Source organism: Curcuma longa, chromosome 12, assembly GCF_044706935.1.
Source record: "Curcuma longa cultivar G26 ecotype Majalengka, Jawa Barat chromosome 12, ITB_CL_G26_1.1, whole genome shotgun sequence".
Lineage (NCBI taxonomy): Eukaryota > Viridiplantae > Streptophyta > Magnoliopsida > Zingiberales > Zingiberaceae > Curcuma > Curcuma longa.
Window position 1 is genome coordinate 9,922,107 of NC_133872.1, and position 17,765 is coordinate 9,939,871.

The following is a 17,765-nucleotide window of genomic DNA, read 5'->3' on the forward strand; positions in this document are numbered from 1 at the left end:
TTTACCTTATGCATCTCACACCATTTTAGATTTCACAATATACAAATAAGTTATATCTAGTGTGCTTTGTGAGATGTGGTTAACCTAAGTCTATAGGAGCATGATCTCTATTGGGAGTGCCTAGGCTAAGGCCAACTTTTTATAGGATCGAGGAAACACGCTAGAGGGGAGGTGAATAGCGTGTTTACACTTTTTCAGATTTTTGATTATTTAAGCGGAAGCAAAAACACTGAAGCGAAATTAACTTGAAAAGAAAAGAGACAAAAACCAGAGAACACTTTTCTTTTACTTGGTTCACAGCCCAAGGCTGCTACTCCAAGGCCCACGGTCCTTGACTGTTTACTGCGGGCAATGCACTAAATTAACTTACTCCTTACGGACACAAGTTAGCGATTACAAAAATCAATTTCAGACTTGGAAACAATTAAATTAAATTACAACTTAAGTACTTGTTACCAAAGTCAATGCCGGATCGTACTGGATCTTTAATTTCTAACGAACTCGGTGTAGTGACGACTCTTAGGATGCACGGGAACAAACAAGGCGCCGATGTCTCAAAAATAGCATGGAGGAATCATTGGAAATTCTTGTATTCAGCTGCTGCTCGAGATGTTCTTTTATACTGCACTCGAGTCGACTCCAATGGGATCTCGAGTCGACTCGAGTCCTACGTGGCCTCTTCCCGATAGCTTTTGTTTTCTCGCTCGTTATCCGCTATCTGAGTCGACTCGAGTCGTCTTTCGAGTCGACTCTGTAAGAACCAATGGAATCAAAATATCTCCACAATGACATGATATTGTCCACTTTGGGCCTAAGCTCTCATGACTTTGTTCTTGAGCTCTCCCCAAAAGGCCTCATACCAATGGAGATATCTTTTATCCTTTTAAACCCATGATCTTTTCCATGTGTTTTAGATGTGGGACTATGTTTGCACCGTTGCAACCCAACAATCCCCTCCTCAAACAAAGGACCACAGACCTCCCTCAAACGGAAAGCCTCCGTTTGATGTCTGAATCATCGACCCACCAGGATTTTTTACCCCTCGGTCCATCCGACCTACTAGGACTTCCCACCTAGCCGCAACTAGGACTTTTTGGCCCTCGATCCACCCGACCTACTAGGACTTCCCACCTAGCCGCAACTATGACTTTTTACCTCTCGGTCCACCCGACTTACTAGGACTTCCCACCTAGCCGCAACTAGGACTTTTTGCCCCTCGGTCCACCCGACCTACTAGGACTTCTCACCTGGTGTCTGGTTCTCTTGATTCAGACACGAGAGCACCCACTTCCTTTATTTTTTAAGGTTCAACCCACATGGTTAGATCTGGATCATGGCTCTTCCGGCGGTTAGTCCGGTGAAGAGCGGTCTCGCTCTGATACCAATTATAAGAACTAATGAAATCAAAATATCTCCACAATAGTATGATATTGTCCACTTTGGGCCTAAGCCCTCATGGCTTTGTTCTTGGGCTCTCCCCAAAAGGCCTCATACCAATGGAGATATCTTTCATCCTTTTAAACTCATGATCTTTTCCATGTGTTTTAGATGTTGAGACTATGTTTGCATCGTTGCAACCCAACAGACTCCAATCTGATGTAGAGTCTTCCAAATAGATTTTGACTCTGAGTCGTACTCCTGAGTCACCTTGAGTCGACTCAAGTCTCATCTTTTTTTGAAATCCTATTTTTGAGAAAATATAAATAATGGTAGATTTGAAATCCTATTTTTGAGAAAAATTTTGTGATAAAAATGATTTAAAAAATATATCCTTAGTCTACCAAGCACATTCAAACTTGCCTTTTGAGTGTACTAAACTCAGATTTAGGAAGGAGTTTTGTGAAGATGTCAGCTAAGTTCGATTTAGACTCAACATAGTAAAGTACAATCTCTCTCTTAGTGACATGGTCCCTAACAAAGTGGTGTTTAACAATATCCTTTTTGAAACTAAGTTTTTTAAAAAAATGATGAGTAATTAATTTTGAAATTTTGAATTTTGAAAAATATAAATAATAGTAGATTTGAAAATCCTATTTTTGAGAAAAACTTTGTGATAAAAATGATTTAAAAAATTTATCCTTAGTCTACCAAGCACATTCTAAATTGTCTTTTGAGTGTGCTAAACTCAAATTCATGAAGGAGTTTTGTGAAGATGTCAGTTACAAGTTGATCGATCCAGCCTAATAGGTCGATTGAACGATCTCGGAACCCACAAAAGCCTATTCAGTTGATTGATAATGAAGTTATCTGTCGATCGATAAACTCACCTAGTCAACCAATTAGACCTTATAAAATAGAAGTCGGGGAAGGCCAACCTCACCACAAACAACTACTCCTCTTCCTTCTTCTTAAGATTTCCACCGAGTCCAAGCCTATGAGTTCTTCAAAATGCCTCGGTAACAATCCTAAACCTCCCTTGTTTCATTTTTGTATCAATTATATTATTTCATTTAATATTATGTTGTAGTTAAAAACGTCGTATTAACCAAGGTCAAGTTGGTCCCTCCAACCCAAGTATGGACCCTAGATTTGCTTCCGCGGAACTTAGATTATCCTTCCCATCTAGGACCTAATTATGGATGGGTACCCTGTACTTTGATGGTATTTTCTATAACACCTACTACCCTAATATAGTTGAGATTATCAACTACTATGCTATTGCACACCTGGTCTACTACAACCACTATATTAACACTGACTTGTGTGCAGAATCTTACTCCTATAGATGACCTACACTATAGGACCAGGGTAGCTACTCGAGACATCCTCTTTAATGTAGACATGGTTAGAACATTTTTAAACCTTAGGTTATCTAACAACTCATTCTTCTGCTTCCCAAACTACCCTGATCTGAGCCATTTTCTGACATCATCCTAGATCTAATGCATCAAGAGTTTCTGCATACCCCTTATTATCCTCTTGTCTATGCCACCAATCTTAGCATTCCATATTATGCATCATTTAAGGTTATCATAGGTTGCATCTTACTAGTGGTGACTTGGGATCAACCCTTTCATCTATTCCTGATGTATGCATTTAGACACCACCTAGACATCAACATTGGTTTACTCATTTTTAGAGTCATTATTTACTATTCTGATTTTAGCAACTCTGAAAAGCTACATATGACATACTATCATATCATCACTAGCATGATCTCATCTTTCAACATTGACACTACTAGAGGAAGAGTCAAATATTTGTTAGACCATTTTGATCAGATAGGTTATAGAAATATGTCCCTAGCCGGCATAGAAAAGAGGGGCCAGACCTTGGTCTATAAAGTTCATTAACGACGCACTGCATAGCTTGAGGAGGACTAGCCTGAGGAGGTTGAGCCAGAGGCTGCTGAGGCAGTTAGTCCGCTACTAGAGTTACCTACTCCAGAGTTTGCTTAGGTAGTCCCTTCAGAGCTTGATGATTCATATCCCTGTTTTTAGTAGGAGATCGATGGACGTTTTCACTCTCTCGAGTAGTGGATGATGGCTGCTTTGATTCACTCAAGCAGCGGATCAACTGACACTTCGACTCGCTCAAGCAACAACAGTGATGATGGGCATGCCACGAGCCTAACATTGTGGCCAACATAGGCAACACCACTATCATTGTATTAGTTTGCTTGACTTAGAGCTAGATTTGTTTGGTTGGTAGTTTCAAACAATGCATGGAACTTATGGTTAATCTATGCTTATGCACTTTTTGCTTATTACATGCTTGGGTAGAATTTGAGTTAACAATGCATGTTTAAGCATGGTATGCATGCTTGGATTCTTAGAATATCAAATTAAACTTATCCTAAGTGCATTTCATTAATTAATTGCTTAATTTTTCCTCAATTGCATTTAATTGTTTACCGCTTAAATACCTTTGTGTTTATGTAGTAAAATGCATTTTTTTTCTTTAAGTAATTAATTACTGTATTTTAAGAAATTAAGTGTTTATTGCTTAGTTTTGAAAATTATTTTGTAAAAATGTTATTTAATTGTTTTGTAAAATAACTCTTTTGAAGTCTGGAAAATTAGTTTCAAAACCTTCAAATACTTTGAAAATTTTGAAAAGAGACTTCAAAATTTATCTTGAAAGCATTTTACAAAATGAGTTTTCAAAGTTTATTTCTATAAGACTGTATCTTGAAATAATTTACTAAACTTTGAAAATATTTTGAAAAGTCCTTTAAAAATATTTACAAATATTTTTGAAAAATTATTTTATTTCCATAGACTTATTCTAAAAATTATTTGGAAAAAATTTTGTAATGTTAAACTTATATTTTCAATATTTTGAAATAAAAAATAATTTTTTCAAATCTTAATGTCTTTGAAAAATATATTTGTCCCATGTTTATGTATGTCAATAGGGGAGAATATGAGTTTAAAGTGTTGAAATTTACAAGTTAAAAAATTATGACGAAAGCTTATTATTTGTATACCTCAGGGAGAAATTTAAATTCGGGGGAGTTTTAAATTTAGAGGGAGCTTTGAAAATAAAATATTTACATGAATTTTCTTAACTTTAAATCAGGTTTTTAGACATTAAAAAGGAGAAAATTATTAGTATAACAAACATCATATGATTGAATCTGAGTTTTGATATTGAAAAAAGTTTAAAATTAAGTTGTTGTATGATCTAATGTACCTAGTTTAGTGTGTAGGTAACTTTAAAAAAAAATCAGGTGGATCGGATTCTAGGCAATGGAAGACTTAGCTGATCAAAAGAATTGGGCATCAAACAAAAAGTTCAGATAAATCAGTTGGACTAGATATCTAGAAGGACAGGCTCGATGGGTCAGCGAGGACCAAACACAAGTCAAACGAAGTCATAATGGGTCAATGATCGAATGTTAAGTAGAGAAAGCTTGAACATGTCAGTTGGATTAGATATTTGACAAAGGGTAAATAAAGGTAAGCTCTCGGAGTGGAGAAGTCCTTTTGAAAAGAAGGATAGGTAAGGACGAGTTCTCTCTACGAGAGTAAATTAAGACGACGATCCGACTAAGAGTTTACTCAGATTTTAAAGTCAAGATCGAACAATTTACTAACTGTCATGTTAGAACTTGCATTTCATATAAAGAAGCTCCTATAAAAAAGCTTGACCAGAAGACTCAAATCATCAACTCATAAGCTCTAAAGCCCTCATTCATGCTCAAATCAAGTCGCCCATGCTATTTTGCTATCCAATAACTGAAGCTACATCTACTACTTAATCATTGTTGATAATTTATTTTAATTAACTTACATTTGGTTTCCAAACATATGATAAATCGTTACTGCATTATTTATTCTTGTAAAGAGGTTTCTCTACCCCCGAATAATTGTTCGAAAAGGAGAAAGTTAGTGATTGCCCAATCATAAGCAATCCAAGCGATTGCGGACCTTGGAGTAGCAGTCGATGATTGTGAACCAAGTAAAAATAAAATATTTTTACTTTGTTTTTACTGGGTTGTGAACCAAGTTATATGCTATTCTATTTTCCTCTATGTTCTTACTTTAAACTTCTAAAAGAAAGAATTTTAAAATGAAAATTTTATGAGCACTATTCACCCTTCCCCTCTAGTACTTTCATCGATCCTACAGGATGCACCCAAAGCCCATAACTCCTAGTGTCATCCTTCACACCTTCGCCAACGTAGTTCGCTTCCTCAACTTAGTCAATGATGCTTCTAATCCTATGGTCCCTTAGATGCTTCATATCATCTTTCTTCGATCATCACAAACCTCTAACCATCTAGTTATCATCTGACCATCGTCATGCCAAGTCATCACCATTTATATATCTCCAAGTCTTTTGCGACTCAAAAATATATCAAATACGACAAGAATCCTAACATAAACTCTTTGTCCAATCCATCAAAGTATCGATCATACCCAATCTTAACAAGTGATTACACCAACACTTATCTTTAAGAAATTTTTATGTCTAAAACTATTATTAATTAGGTTGTGTGAGAAAGACATTTATTGGATATTAATGAAGTTTTTGTAAAAACAAAGAGTTGCTTCTTATGAAGGTTCGGGTGTCTTCTTCATCACTTGACTCGTCATTGAGGAATATGCTCGAGCAAACAAGACTTGGTACCCATAATGAAAGATCATATGATGTGACTTCAATACATAGGGATTTCACCTTTAGTTAAGAAGAACACCATGTATTGTCATGCCACAATAATTATTAAAGATCAAGAGTTAATCTTGACAAGTGACAGAAATAAATCAATGAAGTCTCCAGACATAATTGAGTTGATTATGATATGACAGACTTATTGAAATGGATAAGGATCGAATCTCAATAAAACTGAGGTAATGATTTCCTCCGTCGTGATCAATTACAGCTTCTCGATTTACCTCCTCATAAATGGTCGTGGGACTGACTAAGTGAGACCGTTGAGATGACGAATTTTACTTTTTGCTGAAGATGGAATAAATCAATGAAGATTTTAAAACTTATAATAGGAGGGGTAGGGCTAAGTATTCGGTTAAAATCGAATTGAACTAAACTAAATTAATCGAAAACCGAATAAATCAATTTTTTTGAACCAATCAAACGAATTTTTCAATAAAAATCGAACAAATCGATATTTTATCGGTTAATTTAATTTTCGACCAAATTAACTATTAATAAAATTTTTAAATATTATGAAAATTTTACTAATTAATTAAGGATTTATAATTTATTTATAAATTATAAATTATTTTTCTAGTTTAATTAATTTCGTTTATTTAATCGAATAAAGAATTTTAATATTGAAATCGAATTGAATTAATTGATATTTAAAAAAAATAATTAAAATTTTAAAATAATCAAATTAAATTTTTTTAATTCAGTCGATTCAGTCGATTTATTCAATTTAATTAAATTTTTACTCACCCACCACCCAGGAATAACAATTACCTAGCAATCATGAGTGTTTTGACAATGGCACACGTGTATTTGAGGTGGTTCACAGTGGAAACAGAATCAGTATATTTTTGCACCAAGCCTAACAATTTTGTCTAGTTAGTGCCAAGCCTAACAATTTTGTCTAGTTAGTGCTCAATTGACAACGAATTAAATTCACTAGGAAGACAAGTGGTATATATGTATTAAATTAAGCAGTTAATGCTTCGGAGAAAGATAGAGAAAAAGCAAATCCCATTGACAAGCCCTCTATGGACTACTTTCAAAGAATAAAGACAATTGTCTCATCCAAACAAAAGGTACTACAAAGATTTCTTTCCACCTAGGGCATCTTAGAGCCTAACAATTTTCTCCACTTCAACTCGACAGTCGAGAGTCCCCACATAAATTTAGCTTTGATACCATTGTTAGATTTGATGAATTCAGATATATCTTTAAAATGGTATAATATTATCCACTTTGGACCCACGTCCTCATGATTTTATTTTTAGGTTTTACCCAAAAGATCTCATACCAATGAGATATCTTCCATCTTAATGTGGGACTTTGATTGTATCTCAACAATCTACCCCTCAAATAACCCCAAGATCTTTTCTATGTATTTTCAATGTAGGACTTTGATTATATCCCAATAATTTACACCTCAAACAAAGGACCACTGGAGCCCCCCTTAATAGTCCAATAGACCCTTTACTGGTCCGGGTCCCAACGGACCCACTCCCTTAACAGTTCGTTTGGGAGGAGGTGAGGGAAAGAGAGAGAAGGGTAAGGAAGGAGAAAGAGAATTTGGACCCTTGTTTGGGATGGAGTGAGTTAAAGAGGAGGAAGGGGAGAGAAGGGTAAGTTTTCCCCTTGCATGCCCATGAATCGACATAATTCCTTACACTCCAAATCGGGGTGTAAGGAAGGGAAAGGAAAATTTTAAAAATATTTATTCCAATTTTATACTTATGTTAAAATATTAATTATTAAAATAATTTATCTATTAGGTTTTTGCACCATCGCTCCTCATCATATAACGCAGTCGTCACAGGATCTCATCGCTCGCACTACTCGACGTCGATCTTTGTTGTAAATTTCTCCGAAGATTCTGTAAAAAAAAATATATATATATGTTGATTTATCCTTTATCATACCAAAGTGTACAGATTTTATATTTCGCATATTTATTATATGTCTATTCATTATTTTTTTTATTTATTTAAGTCATAAATATTAATTTTTATTGGTATCATGAGCTACATATATTTTTTCATATATAGATTTATTTTAAAAAGTAAAGATATTTTTATAATTTTATTCTCTTTCCTTTTCTCTCAAATAAGGTAACACATGTTACGTTAATAAATCTTTCTTTCCTCTCAAACAAAGAGAATATAAATACTTCTCTTTCCCTCCCTTGTACTTCTGTTAATGAACCTTCTCTCACCGCATCTAAACAGGTCATACAGTCCCAACGGACTCTAGTCATTCCTTTGTGATAGTTCCCAAATGAGACCATATAGGTCTGCTCTAATACCATTGTTAGATCCGATGAAATTTATATATATCTACATAATGGTATGATATTATTCACTTTAGACTCAAACTCTCATGATTTTATTTTTGAACTTTACCCTAAAAGGCCTTATACCAATGAGATATTTTCCATCTTATAATTTAAAATATTTTCTATGTATTTTTAACGTGAGACTTTGATTGTATCTCAACGTCTATGACTTGAATATCAACTCAATTATGTTATATCCTTGGATTAGAGGCGAGTCATTGCGTCGTAAAATACATAGGGATGGATAGTCTTCAATTCGGACTTTGTTGAAAATAGATAGCTTGATGATGCAGCTTAGCTTCAATAATATAATAACTCATCCATCTTCATCCTTATCTGGACTTAAATTAATTAATGCTCCACCAGATTCCTGCCTCCACATTCACATTGCTGTCTAATCGAAGATTAAACTAAGGTGACGACGCAAGAAGATAATTATGATAATTGTTTCGTAAAGCATTGGTGTGTGCAATAATACTACTAAACAATTGAAGATTACCAGACTAAAGTATTGGAAAATTAAATGAAGAACAAAGGACAAATAAAGCTTTGGAAAGGTACGATCGAGCTTAAGAATTTTCATTGACTCAATCTTCCTCGGGAATAATTGAAGCTTTGGCTTTTTAAGCAAAGGTCTAAAAGTTCGGGAATTTAAAGGCACACCGTGATTTCAATTTTTCTAAAGGGCCCACTGAATTCCATGAATACCTTTTTCGTCATTCGATCCTAAATTAAAGTGAAATTTTGATTATTTTTTTTTTAGTGCTCGCTCGTGACAACTTCTTAATATAGTTTATCTTTATCAAAAGTAATTTTGATTTTTTTATTTAAATTGAAACGCACTCAGTCGAACCGAATCGAGAAAAAAAATTTAAAAAAAATATTTTATTAAAGAGTGTTCTGGCTTGATACGGATGATAGTCAAACCATCAGTCATTATAATGTCATGTCAATCTTTGGGACTCCGTCGATGAGAAAGACCTGAGGAGAAAAAAATTGAACGAACGGATTAGTAGAGTGTTGGGAATTCCCGACGAGACCATTTTGATACTCAAGTCAGAAAAAGAAAAAATATAATAAGTGGTAGTATGTGTAGAGAATTCCCCTTTTTCTTCATACTTGTGAGATTTATATAGATATAGCGGGGGCGCGATCTCTGGATCTCTTCGTTTATGATTGGTTGTGACGGCGCCATCAACGGATAGTTCTATGACAGTTTCCAAACATCCGATGGCTTAGAGGTGTTGTTTATCTTTATTCGACGGCTAAAATGATTGAGGACCAAGTCTGAGCACTCGGTCTGTATCCTTATCCTTTTGGATGAGTTGCTAATTCTGACGAAGGAGTAGGCCTAATAGTCCGTTGATGGCTGATCTGATGCCTGAGGTCGGAAGATGTGTGGCCGATCTATATGAGTGGTCGGGCTGTGCGAGTATTGTCCGAGCTTATATGAATTGCCGAACTAAACTAAGTATGCATTTGATTTTTCCCGTATATGCCTGAGCTGACTTAAGTGAGCGGCCGAGCTCATTTATATGTATAGCCAAGCTGAACTAAGCGTATGACCAAGCTTTCATAGTTATAGCCAAGCAGTCCGGAGTGTTTAATTGAGCTCATTGGGTAATGCTAAGACCAAGTCATGACCAAATCATGAGGTCAACTTCTGAGGCTGGAACTATGTCATGAGGTCGGCTCTTGAGGTGGGGCCATTTCATGAGGTCGGCTCTTGAGGCGAGACCATGTCATTAGGGCGGCTTTTGTGCTTGGGACCATGTCATGAGGTTGGCTTTTGAGCCTGGAACCATGTCATAAGGTCGGTTGTTGAAACCAAGTCATGAGGTCCCTGAGATCAGTATGTGATGCAAGTATTTTACGAAGATTACAGTAGGAGCTTAGTGTGCATTGCCTGAGGCTAGAAAGAACTCAGTACACGTGCTAGGGAACGCGCCGCCCTCATATGAGGTCGACATCTGATTAATAACGGATATACAAGCTAGAAGTAGAGAGGTCGAGATTTTCTGAATGAGTATTGTACCCATTTTTCCCCATCTCCTTTTTTACTCGTTATCCACATCATCACTACATATTCTCGCCTGATTAAAGAGTTTTATATAAAAGTAATTGATGATCATAAAAAGTTTATTTTTTAAAAAAATTTACATCATTAAACTCACAATGATCTACTAAATTTATCCATATTTTTTATTTTTAACTTTAATATAAAATTAAAGGAACATTAATAAAAATAAAAAAAATATTTATTTTATTTTATTTTATTCTTATTTTTTAATAGCTAATTACAAGAGGAAAAAATGAAACAAAATTAAATAAAATTAAAAATTAAATTTAAAAAATTTTATTTTGGGATTGGTTTGGTTAAAACATCACCCCTTTGATGCTGCTTTGGTCAAATCATTAATACTTTGGTGCTGATTTCATAAAAACATCACAATTTAGTATTGATTTCGTTAAAATATCATTATTTTTATTTTGACTTCTTCAAAGCATAGCCACCTAGGTGTTAATTTCGTCAATACATCACCACCTACAAGATTGTGTTGAATTTTTAAAAACACATTGTGCACAACTAGGAAGCTTGAATCTAAGACGGTAGGGCACGATGATATTGAGGATAATTGGAGAAACCTATAGTACTTGAATTGGATCCCATCAAATTTGTCTAAGGCCATCAATGGCTTTGTCTGTAACTCATTAATGAATCTAGAGGATTTGAAATTCTGAAACTTGGACATTGAGTGAAAGAGAAAAGTATAGAGAAGGTAATATGGTGTGCAACCTTGATTCTGATTCTCTTATATGAAATTATGAATCTGTGTCAATTAGCACGTTGATTAAAGTTTGCTATTAGACTATGCATGACTAGGCAAGTCTTAAATCTAAAACTTTAGGGCACGGTAAGACTAAGAAACACTATAGAAATTTACAAAACTTGGATTGAGTTCCATCAAAGTTGGCCAAGGGCATTAACGAATTTTGTCCAAAACTCATTGATTGATCTAGAGAATTTGAAATTCTCAAACCTAGACATGGAGTGGAAGAGAAGAGTGTAGAAAAGGTATTGATGGTATACAACCCTGGTTCTAAACCTCCTACATGAAGTTATGGGTGCTAGTTTTGAAGGATCGATACAATAATGGTGTTGTTTTATAAAGATCAACACCACTCTATTGGAGAAATCACAACACAATGGTATTGGTTTCAAAGGATCAAGACCATTATTGGTACTATTTATAACACAATGATCCTAATCCTTTAAAACCAGCACCATTATGTTTTGATTTCTCTAATGCATTGGTTTCAATTTTTGAACAACAACATCACACAAGTTCTGATATTTCAAAATCAACACTACTATGTTGTGATTTGCCCAATATATTAGTGTTGATCTTTGAAAACTAGCACTATAATGGTCTTGATTCTTCGAAACCAATACCACTATAGTGTGAAAACTAGCACCATAATGGTGGTGTTGATATTTATAAAAGAGAACCATAATGGTCTTGATCATTCAAAACCAACACCAATATGTTGTGATTTCTCTACCACAGTGGTGTTGGTCTTCATAAAACAACACCAATGGTGATGATCTTTCAAAACTAGTACCGTTGTGTTGTGATTTCTCCAACACAATGGTGCTAATTTTTGTAAAACAACACCACTATGGTCCTGATCCTTAGAAATCAACACTCATAACTTCATGTAGGAGGCTCAGAACTAGGGTTGTGCATTATCTATATCTTCTCTATACACTCCCCTCTCCATTCCATGTCTAGGTTTTAGAATTCCAAATCCTCAAGACCCATCAATGAGTTTTGGACAAAATTCATTAACAATCTTAGTCAACTCTGATGCGATTCAATTCAAGTCCTATAAGTTTCTATAGTGCTTCTCAGTCTAATTATGTCCTAAAGTCTCAAATTTAAACCTTCCTAATATTGCACAGTCTGTTTCAAAAATTTAACTAGCATGTCAATTGACACAGACCCATAACTTTATATAGAAGACTCAAAACTAGAGTTACACACCATCTATATATTCTCTACACTCCCCTCTTCCCACTCAATGTATAGGTTTTATAATTTCAAATCATCTAGGTCAATCAATGAATTTCAGGCAAAACCCATTGATGCTCTTAGGCAGCTATAATGAGACTCAATCTAAGTCCTTCAAGTTTCTACAGTGTTTCTTAGTTTCACCATGTCCTAAAGTTTCAAAGTCAAGACCTTAGCCATGCATAGTCTAATTTTAAAATTTTAATCGACGTGTCAATTAGCTCGGACTCATATTTCATACCATATCTACCTTATTTATACTCTCCTCTTACACTTCATGTCCATGTTTTAGAATTTCAAATCCTATAGGTTCGTCAATGAATTTTAAGCAAAAACTATTAGTGCCCTTAAACAGTTCTGATGAGACCCAATCCAAGTCGTATAGGTTTCTACAGTTCTCCTTAGTCTCATCATAGTCTAAAATCTCATATTTAAAGTCTTTCTAATTGTGTACAATTTATTTTAAAAATTTAGTACATGTCCTATAGGTGGTGATATTTGATGAAATCAACATCAAGGTTGTGATGATTTTAAGACATGAACACAAAAGTGATGATATTTTGATGAAATTAACACCAAAATGGTAATGATTTGATCAAAATAGTATTAAGGTGGTGATGCTTTAATCAAACCAACATCAAAGTAATTTTTTAATTTTTGATTTTTAAGATTTAATGTAATTTTTTTCTCTTGTAATTAACTATTAAAAAAGATAAAAATAAAAACAAATAAATAAAAACAATTTTTTCATTAATATTCCTTTAATTTTATAATTTATATATTTTAATATTTTATTAAAATCTTAATTTTTTTAAAAATAAATAATTTAAGAGATCACCAATTTAATGACTAAATTTTTTTAAAAAAAATTAAAGTCATTAATGACTTTTATATGAAACTCCTTAATAAAATAATTAAATTATTATTATTTTTTCATGTTTTCGATTCGATTCGATTCGATTCAATCCGTTTAAATAAAGAAAATTATTATTTTTATTTTAATATATGATTGAAAGACGAGAAAGATATTTTTGAAACTAAGTGTATCCTTTCAAAAAAAAAATTAAAACCATAGTATCCTTTTTGGGAATTTCCAAACTTCGAGTGTGTGCTTTTGAAACTTTGTTATCGAGGGAGTTAAAAGTGAGAGAAATAAAGCAATCCATTAAGCATCAACCTTATAACATCACCTATAAATATTCTTCTTGCACTCTCAAACAAATAAAAGAAATAAACAGACGAGAGCTAGCTGTTTGAAATGGATATGGAAGTAAGCTTGCAGATGTTGCTTTCCTTGTGCTCGACGGGAGTCTTCAGCTTGATTTTGTACTGGTATTATCTCCTTTGGTTGAAGCCACAAAGTATCCGTAGAAAGCTGCGGCAGCAGGGAATCGTAGGTCCTCCACCTTCCTTTCTCTTTGGAAATTCAAAGGAAATAAAGAGGCTTCAAATGACAGTAAATCCTCCAGGAGCTGGACACGAAATAAAGCATGGATATACGCCCATGGTGTTTCCATACTTCGATAAGTGGAGGAAAGACTATGGTGATCAATGAGTTTTGCTTCTATATATTTATTTACCTTCGAATTCCCATAGAACAGTAGTCATCAGCTAGCATGCATGAATTGTTCATGCAGGTCCAGTGTTTTGCTACTCAGTTTGCAATGTGGTGGCCTTGCATCTCAGCCAGCCAGATTTAGTTAGGGAAATAAGCCTTTGTTCCTCTTTGAGCTTGGGAAAGGCTTCTCACCAGAAGAAGACGCATGAGCCTCTCTTCGGTCAAGGCATTCTGAAGTCCAGTGGAGAAGTCTGGGCTCGCCAGAGAAAAATCTTGGCACCAGAATTCTTCTCTGACAAAGTCAAGGTAAGAAAAAAACTTCAGTTTTTTTGTTTGTCATTAGAATTGAAAGTGATCATAGAAACATGCAGGGAATGGTGGATTTGATGGTAGATTCTGCAAGTTCACTGTTGGCGTCATGGGAGGAAAAGTTGAAGAGGAGTGCAGAAATAGAAGTTGAAGAGGAGTTGAGGTGCTATTCGGCGGACGTTATTTCAAGAACATGTTTTGGCAGCGATTATGTCCGAGGGAAGGATATCTTCTTGAAGCTGAGAGAGCTCCAGGAGAATCTTTCAGCGTCAAGTATTCTTGCTGAAATCTTTGGTTTAAGGTAATTAACTTTATAAAAGTACGATCGAGTACCTCATTCAACAGGAATGCTATGCTGCGTGACGAGGAATCCGTGACCCGTGCACACACCCGCGATCCACCGCCGCTGCTGCCACCGTCGCCGCGCCGTCCGGCCACCGCCTCGGACGCGATTGACGCGCTACTCGCCGGCACTCCGTCCGACGTCGGATTCCGACCGGATAGTGGTCGGAATCCGACAGAATTCGGCAAAACAGAATCAGTAGTGCGCGCGCGTCGTTTCTCGACCAAATCGCGGTTGGATTCCGACCAAATCGCGGCCGGAAGGACCGGCGGCTGGTCTCCGACCACGATTTGGCTAGAATCCGATCGCGATTTGGTCGGAAACGGCATGTGCCACTGTCGACGGCGATCGGGCCGGATTCTGGCCGAATCGCGGCCGAGACCGAGACCGGAATGGGAGGAACGCGGTCCTTCCTTGGCCAGTCTCCGACCGCGATTTGGTTGGTAACGGCGGTCGATGACGATCGAGCCGGACGATCGCGGCTGGAGACCGGCCGAGGAATGGGAGGAACGCTGGTCCTTCCTCGGCCACCGACCGTGATTCGGTCGAAATCCGATTGATAGCCGTCGACAGTGGCGCACAGTGGGGAGCGGCGTTTTCCGAGCAAATTACGTCGGATTCCGGCCACTATCCGGCCGGAATCCGGCACTGGCCGAAGCGCCGGCAAGTGGCGCGTCGATCGCGGCCGAGGCGACTGCGGACGGTGGTCGGACGGCGTGGCGAGGGTGACGACAGCAGCGATGGGTCAAGGAGTCGCGCACGGGTCACACACGAATTTATCGTGCAGCATAGCAAATTCGTCTCATTCAATACTTAATCTATAAATATGTCAGATTTCTACCAACAAAACGAGCCCGGGAAGCGTGGAGACTGAACGAAGAGATAAAGTCCCTGATCACGAAAACAGTACTGGCGAGGCAGCGGGAAGGTCGATGGAGGCGAGCAGAAGCACCAGAACTTGCTGCAGGCCATTCTAAGAAGCGCGGGCAGCGACGACGTCGCTAGTAGCTTCGTCGTGGACAACTGTAAGAACATTTACTTCGCCGGCCACGAGACGACGGCCGTCACCGCCTCCTGGTGCCTCATGTTGCTGGCCCTGCACCCGGAGTGGCAGGCGCGGGCGCGCACCGAGGCGGCGGAGCTCTGCGGCCGCCGGCCGCTGGATTCCACTTCGCTTCACAAGATGAAGATCGTAAGCAAACAATTGCATCCCAATTATCATCATTGATTTCGTTTCTGCATATCTAACTGTGTTTTCTTGGTCGTAGTTAACGATGGTGATCCAAGAGACGCTGAGATTGTACCCACCGGGAGCCTTCGTGGCGAGAGAGACACTACGAGACATGGACTTCGGAGGCATTCACATCCCCAAAGGAGTGAATATCTTTATTCCAGTCTCCACTTTGCATCATGATCCCACCATTTGGGGGTCCGATGTGCTTGAATTCAAGCCAGAGAGGTTTTCTGGAGGTGTTCTTGGAGCTTGTCGACTGCCACACACGTACTTGCCCTTTGGAATGGGCCCTCGAACTTGCCTCGGCCAACACTTCGCCATGGTTGAGCTGAAGGTTGTACTCTCGCTGTTACTGGTTAAGTTTAGCTTCACATTATCGCCGAACTACCGCCACTCTCCCATCTTGAGGTTGATTGTAGTGCCTGAATTTGGAATGCAGCTTCTATTGAAGAAGGCATAAAAAAAATCAACAAAACAAGAGGCAGCAATTTCACTTCGAGTAGGTTCATCACTTTCTATCAACTGGAAGTTTGGTTCTTCATTTGTTTTTTCTCCATATTATGTTTACCCCTGCTGATGGTGAAAATATTGTTGCCATACAAACAGATGAGCATCCAATATCTTATCCATTGATCTTATCGACTGAAGATGTTATTATCTGAAACTGCTCTTTCAAAGTTATGTTGATTCATTGATCAATGGATAGGTAGTTGCTTGAGGGGGTCAAATTGCCAAACACACACACACAAAGTGATAATGGATTTATAAACAAATTTATATTGGTCTCAGGTGCTCAATGGGTCAAATTAGTGCAAGGAGCACTAGTCTGTCCCTAGAGTTTTGATGTTTGACAATACACCTAGGTCTGGTCTGTTTGACCAAGGGTTGATCCAAACAGGACCTAATATTTGGATGTGAGTGAAGTCTAGTCAGGTCAAGTTTGACCAGAAGACTAGCGAGAAGTCCTAGTCAGTTAGACCGAGCAAGGAGAAGTCCTAGTTGAGGCTAGGCAAGAAAGTCCTAGTTAGAGGCTAGACAGGGAAAAGTCCTAATTGGAGGATAGGACAAGGAAGACCTAGTTTGGAGGACTGGATAAGGAAGTCATGATCTGGAGGATTAAGCAAGGAAAGTCCTAACTAGAGGTTAGGCAAGGGAAAGTCCAAGTTTATCTGTGGAAGTGACTGGTCTAACTGGAGGTTAGGTAAGGGAAAGTCCAAACTGGATGTTTGGCAAGTGAGAAGTCTACCTATGGAAGTGACTAGTTCTAACTGGAGGTTAGGCAAGGAAAAGTTCAAACAAATAGGATGTTTGGCAGGTGGGAAGTCTACCTATGAAAGTGACTAGTCCTAATGAAAGTTAGGCACGGGTAAGCCTAGTAGGTTAGACCTACAGGGTAAGACTTAGGTAAGCCTAGTAGGTCAGACGAACTACAGGTAGGCTTAGGTTGCTTGTTTGCTTGTATGCTAATCTTGTAGGAACCAGGAGCTGGAAGCAAGACTGAGGAAGCATAAGAGGAGCAAACAGAAGCAGCTGAACCAAGCTTGGAAGTCAACTCAGGTCAAAACTGGTTGACTGGTTCGAGGCGCACCCTATTGAATCCGGGTGCCCGAAACAGTCCAGGTGGCCCAGTGAGGTCTAGGCGCCTGGACTGAGGCAGATGCCAGGAACTCCTGGATCTGATCCAAGCGTCTGGATGGTCCAAGCGCCCCTATGTGTTTCAGGCGCCCAGATCAGGTGGAATTGGCCCCAATAAAGATCGACGGAATCGGATCGGATCTGATTTCAGGTGCCCGGAAAGGGATCTA

The 17,765-nt window shown here is 37.6% G+C and overlaps 1 protein-coding gene across 1 annotated transcript; it reads left to right on the forward strand.

The window, feature by feature from the left end:
• Positions 1-13,774: 13,774 nt before the first annotated feature.
• On the forward strand, positions 13,775-16,420 carry LOC141843606 (cytochrome P450 714B3-like). Its single transcript, XM_074731657.1, is given in 6 exon segments — positions 13,775-14,060; positions 14,154-14,380; positions 14,446-14,684; positions 15,560-15,656; positions 15,658-15,918; positions 15,995-16,420. Coding segments are annotated over 6 exon segments (1,536 nt in total).
• Positions 16,421-17,765: the final 1,345 nt, after the last annotated feature.